The sequence below is a fragment of the Perkinsus marinus genome, assembly GCF_000006405.1.
Source record: "Perkinsus marinus ATCC 50983 genomic scaffold scf_1104296962766, whole genome shotgun sequence".
Lineage (NCBI taxonomy): Eukaryota > Perkinsozoa > Perkinsida > Perkinsidae > Perkinsus > Perkinsus marinus.
This window is the reverse complement of record NW_003205333.1, coordinates 21408-31891: the sequence shown is the minus strand read 5'-3', so window position 1 is coordinate 31891 and position 10484 is coordinate 21408. Positions and strand designations below refer to the sequence as shown.

General features: G+C 49.4%; 3 protein-coding genes across 3 annotated transcripts in view; 2 read left to right on the top strand and 1 right to left on the bottom strand.

The window, feature by feature from the left end:
• Pmar_PMAR014568 (hypothetical protein) overlaps positions 1–711 on the bottom strand; it is a gene marked incomplete at both ends in the record, with an annotated part of 2176 nt that extends 1465 nt beyond the window's left edge. The window contains one exon of the mRNA XM_002771490.1: positions 596–711. Within this exon, the coding sequence (XP_002771536.1) occupies positions 596–711 (116 nt within the window). The remainder of the gene's footprint in view (positions 1–595) is intronic.
• Positions 712–1130: 419 nt separating this feature from the next.
• Pmar_PMAR014567 (conserved hypothetical protein) lies at positions 1131–3115 on the top strand (the record flags this gene model as incomplete). Its single annotated transcript, XM_002771489.1, has 6 exons — positions 1131–1142; positions 1188–1351; positions 2070–2163; positions 2211–2309; positions 2378–2476; positions 2726–3115. The coding sequence occupies 6 exons, from the start codon at positions 1131–1133 to the stop codon at positions 3113–3115; spliced, it is 858 nt and encodes a 285-aa protein (XP_002771535.1).
• Positions 3116–3337: 222 nt separating this feature from the next.
• Positions 3338–10043, top strand: Pmar_PMAR014566 (sugar-1-phosphate guanyl transferase, putative; the record flags this gene model as incomplete). The annotated part of the gene is made up of 22 exons (XM_002771488.1): positions 3338–3465; positions 3517–3656; positions 3699–3781; positions 3837–3915; positions 3969–4024; positions 4072–4311; positions 4355–4562; positions 4608–4693; positions 4739–4843; positions 5284–5350; positions 5604–5734; positions 5779–5939; positions 5982–6165; positions 6354–6477; positions 6520–6576; positions 6633–6743; positions 6784–7214; positions 7259–7356; positions 7405–7526; positions 7575–7734; positions 9309–9444; positions 9861–10043. 22 exons carry the CDS (start codon positions 3338–3340, stop codon positions 10041–10043), a joined length of 3090 nt encoding a protein of 1029 aa, XP_002771534.1.
• Between the last annotated feature and the right edge of the window lie 441 nt (positions 10044–10484).

The following is a 10484-nucleotide window of genomic DNA, read 5'->3' as shown; positions in this document are numbered from 1 at the left end:
GTCTTTCGAATCATCAATTTCGTCGGGTGTTAGGACGGACGCGCGAAGTTGGAGGTACGAATCCGAAACGGGAAGATCATATTCGCAATTAGAACTTTCAACTTCGTCATAGAACTTTCAAGTTCGTCCGAAGTCGATAAGAAGTTCAAGTTCGTGTCAATAGAACTTTTAATTTCGACTTTCGAACCTTCGAGTTCGTCATAGAACTTTCAATTTCGTCGAGTACACCTTCAGACCTTCAATTTCGTCCCTTTAGGAAAATCGACTTCGTCGTTCGGAACTTCGATTTCGTGTTTGCGGGGCAATAAGGCCAGTACTCTCATGACGAGGCTTATGATTAGTGCTGGCGGTACACAACCGAAGTAGTACTACTACTAATCTTGTGATTCACAAGATTACACACCAGCCTCTCTTTTGCAAGGGGTGTTCAGGCTAATACTCAAGTTAGAGTCTCAAGTCAAGGTACTGCAAGATGACAGTCCTGTCGTATTCCTATCTCTACGAGGAATAGGTCAGATATGCCCTCTCTAGTTTGCACTCGCGCAACAGTACGCCAGCTTCTTATCATCACCAGAATGAACTCACGAGAACCGACTTCTTAATCATATCGAAATTTAGTGCTTCAGACTTGTTCGATAGACGCGGCTGCTCCGCTTGTAACCCTCTGCTCATCTTTCTTTTTTTGGAAACAGAAATATACACGCTTGACATGGTGGATTGTACGTGTCACAAGTGAAACGTTCAACAACAGCCTTAACCAGTCAAACAAATAAACAGAGCCCACAGAGAGACAGGCGGAACAATGGTACGTAGTATTAGCTATACTGCAGTATGAGGGTTGGGGAGTTCACCATCAGCCACGATGTCGCTGGAAGACTCTCCCGCTCTCTTGGAGGGAGCAGCTTTCTATGGAGGGCTGTCTAAACAGATATGAAGTCGAACAGCTAGCGCGCGCCACCAAAAAAAGTCACGCCGCCGCCGTCAGTACTCGTACGGCCGGGAGGTAGTGAATCTGAAGGCGAGTCGTCTGAAGCGGAGGAGTCGAGGTAAGCTGCTTTGTCGCGGACTAAGCTCTTGCCCAAAAAGACAGCTGATCTGGTAGTATGGGTTGGCAGGAACAATGCAGTTCTATGCAGGCATTGGTAGGTGGAAGAGTTGGCTGGTGGTAAGGAGGCAGTTTGCCTCAGGCTGAGGAGGAGGAGGAGGTGGATGAGGAGGAGGAGCCGACTTCTGGAGGCGAGCGATCTGAGGATGATGAAGATGGGTTGGACTTCGCCACGGGTAGAATCGACTTCAAAGACCCTCCTAGTGTGTCGAGGAAGCCCAAGGATGGTTTATCCCGGACTGGGCGGTGACGACTTGCTGTAAAGGAAGAGAGTCTACATCAGGCTGGCAGACGAGGCTAGAGATTTGCTGGAGGCTGTCTGAATGTGTCTTTCTACGGGTGGGAAAGGGTTAATGACGTACGTAGAGACGAAAAAGTGCAGCTGCTACTGACGTAGTACAACAGCAGCTCAAGTACGACGCATAAAGTAGTAGATCAAATAGCTCAAGTACGACAGTCGTACTTGAGCTATTTGATCTACTACTTTATGCCCGAGGCTAGAGGAGTTAGTGTGAGGTAGCATCCTTTTATTGGTAAAATTGCCTGAATTAAGGCTACGCTTGAACGCCTGGAATCGATAGAGAAGACAGTTGGGGATCAGGCCGATAAGGTTGTCAGTCAAGCGCAGACGCCTGAGCCCGATCCTGGGATGAGGGATCTCGGTGAGCTACTAGCTAGATTCGACCGGGGGCTGATGAGGAAGGGGAGGAGACTGAGGACAGTGAAGTGGTGGAAGAGGAGATGAAACCGGCTGCCAAGGTCTCAAAGGCTGATTTCGTGGAGCCCCTAGGGTCGACGTGAACGGAGGCTGAGCAGCCGGGGGCTCTGTGAGAGATGATGGGGAGGAGGATGGAACTGAACTGTTGAGGTTTAAGGCTGGGAGAAAGTAGAAGAAGTTTCGGGCAAGGGTGGCAGAAGGTAGTTGGTTGTATGTGGCTGGTTGGTGGGTAGTCTTCTGTTGTAGGTATGCTGGAGTGGAGTCGGTGAGCTTACACGCAGTAGCCGAGGTGGAGGACTTGATCTACACGCGAAGCAATCTGGCGGATACTCTCAATTCGGTAGGTAGTGTTGGTATAGGGTTGGTATGTTCCTATTGCCGTACCAGGTGGGGGGGGTTGCCTCTGATCGTGAGAGCCGTGCGGGTAGGGATGATGATGTGAAGGTGCGACAGGGCATGTCTATGAAGGATATAAGGGCTGGTAGGGTGAAGCGAATAATGGGAAGGTAAGGAGAGTCTGAGGAATGTTAAAGGATGTCAGAGGAGTTGTTTAGGTCGAGAGGGCGACAGTGACAGGAGGGACCTTAGATGATGCGGAAGTGAGGGAGGCTGACTTGACGGCCAAGGCACAAGCGGTCGTGCCGGACGAAGAGGTAGTAGTGGTACTGGGGGTTGGCTTTATGCTTGCTTGGTCATGGCAATGGGCGGTCAATCGATGAACTTATGAAATGTTAGATGTGTTGTTGTTCGCAATGAAAGTGTGGTCAGTTTTACAACACTGTTGGACACGAATGGTGTTCAGATGGAAGTCTAAGGCTTACGGTCGACTAGCCATCAATAAGAATGAGGGCTTTACACACATGCGGGAAAAGGAAGACCGGAACGCACGTGTTATGGACTAGAGGGCAGTCAAACATCGTAAGGGGGCAGTCAAACGTCGTAAGGGGGCAGTCAAACGTCGTAAGGGGGCATTCAAACGTCGTAAGGGGGCATTCAAACGTCGTAAGGGGGCAGTCAAAGGTCGTAAGGGGGCGGTTAAAGGTCGTAAGGGGGCAGTCAAACGTCGTAAGGGGGCAGTCAAAGGTCGTAAGGGGGCGGTTAAAGGTCGTAAGGGGGCAGTCAAACGTCGTAAGGGGGCAGTCAAAGGTCGTAAGGGGGCGGTTAAAGGTCGTAAGGGGGCAGTCAAACGTCGTAAGGGGGCAGTCAAAGGTCGTAAGGGGGCGGTTAAAGGTCGTAAGGGGGCAGTCAAACGTCGTAAGGGGGCAGTCAAACGTCGTAAGGGGGCAGTCTAGGATGGTACATATAGTGGAGGAGCCACTGGTATTGGTATCAACGTCAAGAAGGGTGTCAAACTCGGCTAGAGTAGTGGCTTGGGAACAGTAGGCTGTTCATACGTCAATTGCATGTATACCAATACTGCGGTAAATGTCCTCTAACGTTTCTCTGTTATGGAGGGGTTGAGTATGTGGTAGCGGTGTTGAACTGTGTGAGTAGTAGTAGGATATTGTTTTACCATGGTTGAGCTGCCCCCAGTCGGTGTACTTCTATGTGGAGGGGTATCGATGGATTCATCAGATCCGTCCTTGGCAGACATAGGAATCCCCAAGCCGCTCCTGTCAGTGGCGAACAAACCTCTGTATAGGTAGTGCTTAGATTTGAGCTCCGATTCGGCCTTGTTGATGCGGATGGGTAGTTACGCAGTACAGGCGCTGACGGCTAGCCCTTTGGTAAGCCGGGTGGTGCTGATAGGGTGGACAGAGCACGCCGATGCTCTACGGTCATCAGTGAGCGAGTATAAGGATCTGTTCAATGGAGTGGAGGTGTCAGTGGAAGGTGGGAGTGTGAGATGAACAACTCGACGTATAGTGTTTCTAGGGGTACCGGCCGAGGCCTCTGCTGCAGAGGCGTTGATGCTCGTGCTTGAACGACAGGCTGATCTTAAGGGGAAGTCTTTGCTGGTGAGCGGCTGAGGTGTAGACCGCCTTTCTCTGGGATATTGGGAGTATCCCTTAGGTGGGCTATGGCGACTATATGGGCGCATGGCCGGTTCGGAGTACTCAGTCAGCGGCTGAGGTGGAGGTCTCGATGGCCCGTAGGGAAGTTTGTTGTTGATGTTGTTTTGGTATAGCTTATTATTCCTGGCAGGGGTGAAGGATGTCCCTGAGGACTTCGTGTACACGGCGTATGGGACTGTGGAGAAGGTAGTGGTTAGGGGCATCGCTCGTTTGTATGGGAGTGGTCGGTTCAGACAATTGTGGTATTGAAGTCCGCTGAGGCAGTGGCTTTCGACGGCAGTCTGTCCCTGGGCTTGTCCAAGGTCTTTGCAGAGGGGGACGTGACACTGGTGCGCAACCTTGTTGATACTGGCTGTTATTACATGGGTGGCAATGCATTGGAGAGGCTAAGGGAGTTCATGGCTGATGAAGATGAGGTGGACCGGAATCTGAGGGACGGCTTCGTACCGTGGATGGTCGACAAGGGCTATAGGGTGATGCTTGGTGTAGCTCCTGGTTTTAAATGATGAGGTTCAGGTCCTGTTGAACGGTCCTTCGGAGTCTCCATCAGTGGACCCGTGTAAGAGCAGGGTTAAAGGCACTGAGAGCCTCCTACACTTCAACCAGCAGAAGTTGAAGCATGATCGTAGCACAGTGAAGGGCGTCCTGTATGGTTCCTCATCTACAGTGGAAGAGGGAACTGTTGTGAAAAATACGGTATTGGGAAATTCTGTGAGGATCGCTGGTGAGTTCGGTGATGAGGTCACTGTGAGTACTCAAGGCTTGTCAGATAAGTGCCGTGTGACGAAATCAGTGGTGATGGATGGTGTCGAGATTGATAGCGGATCTACAGTCCAGGAATGCGTGTTGGCTGAGGTATGGTATGTGTAAGTGGTAGTAGTAGGGAGTAGTACATTTTAGGGATGCGAGATTGGAAGTAACGTGAAGTTGAGCAAGTGTACTGTGGCGAAGGGTGTTAAAGTGTTGAAGTCGGGAGAATACGAGGAGGAGGACTTTGATCACGACGTGTGTAGCTGAATAATCTGCTAAGTTTCCATGCCCTTTTGCTTTGTGTATTGATGAATACATGGTGTAAAAAGCGCTCGCCCTGGGATAGCAGGTGCGGGTGTATCAACTAGGCTTCAGTGTTAGATGCCATTCACGGCTCTGAGGGAAGCGCTGCGATCGGTGGCGAATATTGACAGATTATTTATGGTACCGATGACAGCACAATACCCGCCATTGCTATCGATGAATTAGGGTGCTCATCCGAGTGGTAAAAGTAGAACAAAGCGTGGTAGAGTGAGGCGGCACAATTGAGATTTTGCCGCATGGGGTCGCCAGAGTTCAACCTTATTAGTTGCAGGGGTTGTAGGGTTATGGTGCTTTCTCATGTTTGTAGTTGGCGAGTGAGGGATAGCGGTGTGGAAGCCGCATGCCTGTAATCACAATTTCGGTCATTGTAGGATATTCGGTTTACCAATACTCACGGTGTTGCTTCCTGCGGTCAATGGTGGTGGCGCGACAAGGGGCGTAGGAATCATTTCAGTTCACTATGGATGATGGCTTGAAGTGGGAGCCTTCGACAGCCGGAGCCCGACCGTCCTCCAATATTCAGGGTAAGTTCGTGACGAGAAGGCGTACCGTACCTGTGTAGTAAGAATCATACCACTCCAATGAGAATTTTCGGTCAGGGGTAGTGCTCAGTGTTAGCCAGTTGCTAGAGTGAGAGTTTGAAATGACGAGTTGCTGATGGAAACCTATCGCGGAACACTCTCCGGTTCAGATGTATCGGAGGCCTCGTCTAATGCAGTGATTCTAGCTGTGATGAGGGAGAGGCTGGAGAAAAGTCTGAGGGATAAGGAGAAGATGCGACAGAGGATGGAGCTGTTGGAGGATGAGTTGGCTCTGTGCAAGGTGAGGGGGATACACTCCCCTATGTGACGACACTAGAGAGGCAGGTGAAGAAGCGGTCCTATAGAGCGGATGGTAAGCGTCTGAAGGCTGAAGTGGATACGCTGAGGGCGAGGGCGGCGTGCTTGGGTGAGGAGTCTTCTAGTAATGTGGAAGAGGTGCGGTATTGGCAGAAGACGGCAAAAGAAGCGAACAAGCACTTAACTGAGTAGATATTTAATTCATGGCTATACCATTGGGGACTCTTTAGGATGAGTAAGAGCTACAGTCACGAGGTCCGACTCCTGCAGAAGGCAGTCGAGTGTGCCCGGGGTAATAGTGGCGGCAAACAGCAGTTGAAACCGAGCGAAACCGCTGACCTGGTCGAGAGACTGAGTAGAGCTGTCCTACAGAGAGATGAATCTTTTCGGGAGAAGATACGTCTTGGCACCAAGGTGGGGACGTGTTCGTTACCCTTGGCTGATGAGCTCAGGAGTGACCTCATGGGAGTTTATATACGAACTTGGGTGTGCAGAATTTTCATATAGTAACTGACACATGTATAACGCTGGTGGTTTGTAAACACTTGCACATAACTACTCGATTGGGGCAGGGCGATTGGGGCGACTGCATCTCATCACAGGTACGGGAGTTTCGGCAGCAAGTGTCGGCCCTACAGAGGGACCGGAACTTGTTATCGATGAAGTTGAACGCCGCGACTAGGCAGATGAAAACGCTGAAGGAGTCTAACAAGCTGCTTATGGGCGGTAAGGGTTGGCCGTGTGCGATGGAGTTAATAGTGAAAGTAGGCTCATTGTTGGCTCAACGAGGGACTGTGGTGATGGTGAAAGAGAAGGATAGGAGAGGTAGGACGATAATTATGGTCGGGAAAGTTGCATAAAATTTAACACTGCTTTGTCAGAGCCAGCTTCCACTGTAACGTCAGAGACTCCTGTACTAGGTGATGACGATTTTGAAGTGGAACTACGAGGCTTCGAGCAGCGGTACATGATGCTGGCGGAAGGCAGTGACGGTAAGTTGGGGGCTTATCGTCCGCTGAGGTGGAGGGGTAGGTGCTGAGCAGTTGGCGAGCAGAGTACAGGGGGAGTGTAGGGAGCTGAGGAGGGAGGCGATGCGATGTAGGGAGGAGGCGGACTCCCTCAGGGGTGACCTCATGCAGTGGAAGGACTTGGCTGAAGAGAGGTTAGTGGGCGTGGCCGAGCTGAGGGGTCAAGGGGGCAGTAGGGCGACTGGGGACGAGAGAGGGCTGTCGAGCAGTGTTGGTGATGGTGCTGAGAAGGAAGATATATTTGGCGAGGCGGAGAAGGGTATGTCGAGTAATAGTGATGGAGAGAGAGCCATGCCCAGTGGTGTTGATGAACTTGAGGACGCCGAGGAACAGGAGGAAAGAGCGGCGATAGATGAGGGACTGGTCGAGGAAGGTTATGAGTGCATGACGCTGTACAAGGAGATACAACAAGTCAACACTGGGCAGACTATGGAGGTGAGACACTCGCATAATTGAGCACCAATATAACCTCTTGTTAGATCGCAGTGCTCGAGAAGAGACTCAATGATGTGTTAGTTGCATACGAAGTGGTGGGAGTAGTTGACGGAGTTGCTTACACCATGACCGTAAACCCTCGGTATGCACGGTCTTGGACTGCTGACCTATCGATACTTTCCCTTTACAGATGCTATCAGGGATGCGAACCTGATGATATGACTTGGATATCGGAGGTGGTCACCTTGGTCGGCCTGGTGGAGGACGAGGGAGGAAGGGGGCAGAAGCGTCTTGTTGTACCGGAACCCGCTGGTAAGTCGGCTCGGTCATGGTGGCCTCTTCGATGGTCTGCGGTGGTAGCATCGACTGAGCGCGGCAATGTGAACATAACTCTGTACCAGTACACACCTACTCTGTATTACATCACCGCCTATGACAGTGAATTGGGAACAGTGGGATCGCGGACCGTCGACTTGACAGGTGTTGAGGAGTTTCGAGGTATCCTGTGGGCGAGCGAAAAGTGAAAGATACCTTGGGAGTTTAACGCTTTTAGATTCTTCTCTTTCGGATTCGGAGCTCACCCGATGGTTAGTCGATCACCTCGAAGTGTCTAGTGACATCCTTTCCATCAGCATTCGTGTAGGCATGAAGCATGACGGTGTTGATGATGATAATGGCTTGGAGTCGCCTTCAGCCGTTGGTTGACAGAAGTTTTGCGATGTTGACTTGAGTAGTGATTTGTACGTCAAATAAAGATGTGTCAAAACTCGAGCAGTTATGAAGTAGCAAAGGAGCGTTCATACTTCGACTGCATAACAACAACGTCCCTGTAGTTTTCAACAGATTATCTATTGAGACATGAATGTACCATTATCGATCTATACAGCAACGGAGCAAAAACATGGGATCCATTACAGCGAGGGATATCACCGAGTCTACTTCCTTCACTATGATACTGATAAAGATGTATTCGTATCTAATAAAATAGTAATATTGAATCAGCATGCGATCTGCCTCGGACCGTTGCCGGATTTGTTGAAATCGCAACGGGAGCGAGGAAAATGAGAATGAGTGGTGTATTGCGAACATACTAATGCTAGGACAGCAACATGGTAGATAATGATTTCTCAAGCATAACGTGGATAACAACAGCGCGGATAAAATATAACGCAGAATAGAGCAATCATAAACAACAGGAAGGTAATGTTATAGAAAACCATGGAGGTGATAGTCACACTGTGAAAAAATAGCAACGCCATCAACTGTAACGGGTGACAGGGAAAGTGGGCAATGCAGCAACTACTATGGGATAAGAATACAATTCGTAGTAATCGATGTAGTTGTCACGAATAGCACGAAATAAAACTACGTATAATGCACATAGTAGCAATTCTACGATGCGGAAGCTGTAGTCGGGAGCATGGGAGCTGCTATTGTTGTAGAACGCTCTAGTGATAGTAGTATCGAAGGAAGCTGCTATTGTTGTAGAACGCTCTAGTGATAGTAGTATCGAAGGAAGCTGCTATTGTTATAGAACGCTCTAGTGATAGTAGTATCGAAGGAAGCTGCTATTGTTGTAGAACGATCTAGTGATAGTAGTAAACAGTACGCTTAGTGCGGATCGATCACATCATATTGTTGTCCATCTGTAATCCATCACGATCGACAATCGGCATATAATACGCAAATAAAACGATAATAACGATTCAGCATGTTACTATATGGAAGTAATAGTACAGAGGATAACATAATTCGGGTGGGGACTCGAATATAAATGCGATGTCACCAAACATCATATCCCAACAAGCGCCTCAACAAGTTAAAGTACACTTGTGATACTTTCAAACGATAGGACAAAATGAATGGGCCTTTACCACCAACAGAGAGTCAACTTTGATATTTTATAGATGTAATCCTTGACGGTTTCATCGGCAAAATTATCACCGATTCACATATCACTCGATGAAAGTGTCCAATCTAGACACGTCCCAGAGAGGTGTGTACTCGTATAGGATGAGACGGACCTTCATAACGCAACAACTTCCCACTAGGACCAGTTGTAGGCTGATGATATCGACATTCTATTGGGGGCAGGGGTGGTGGGATCGGCGGTGGGGGACCTCGACAGGTCACGGGCGGCATAGGAGGCGGCGGCGGTGGGGGAGGAGGAGGGCCCGCTGGGGCATATCTCGGCTTGGGAGGAGCACCAAGGACCACATTGTTAGCGATGGTATGTGGATCGATGGGAGGACTATTATTAGGAGATGGGGTTACCATTAGCAAGTCAGCCTCGAGCCGCCGACGACAATGCAACGAGTTGTCGATACTAGTCCTGGAGCCCGGGGGGTGCTCTACACTAACAGTACCACACTTGTATGCAGAGCTATGATATAGCGACTTGGAGCACCCGACACTGGGCGGACCAACTACACTGTCACTATTCTTACTACTCGTCAAACAATCCTCATCTACGGACTTGTTGGGATTACCAAAAAGTGCGTCGATTATACGTACCGTGGCACTCTGGTCATACGTGAAATAGTCGAGTCCTGTTACAACAGGATTTCTAACCATCAACTTGATGTCGTGCAATCTTGGAAAATACTCAGCCACAAGTTCACAGAACTGTCTGGGGTGCTTTGGTAGGGGCTTTCCAGTGAGGACTTTAAGCAAGGCCGCGGACGCGATACCGCCAGAGTTGACCAGCCAGGCGACATCCTCAGACAAAACGATTCCACTAGCCATGAGGAACTCCCCAAAGGCCTCGTGTTCAATGCCCCTATGCACGGCAGATGCGAAGTCAACTCCGGCACCCCCAACTTCAGCTGAACTGCCCAATACTTTAACCCTATCAGCAGCGTAGAGATCAGTGAGCAAGTTGAATTTGAAGTTTAGTTTCCAACAGCAACTTGCCGGGCCTAGATTTGGATGAGAAGCGCAGTTCCCGTGGGCATCGGCAAAGGAGAAACATATTTGTACTATCTTGACAAGGTCTACGTTCGCCTTCATGAATTGGTAGTTGTACTCATTGGTACTGTCGAATGGACCTGAATTGCAAGAAATATGGTATGAGTATATCCCTTTTAAAGGGATGTACTCATACCACAATTCCATAGAATATAAAGGGATCCTTCATATTCCAACCCTACGACTACTTTCCACGCCTATTTGAACAATAGTAAGTCCTTTCTGGACTGCGGGGCGTAATTAAATTAAAGACATTATTTCAGAAAAACCGGAGTGTTCATAGACCTCTCCCGAGCTTCAGGG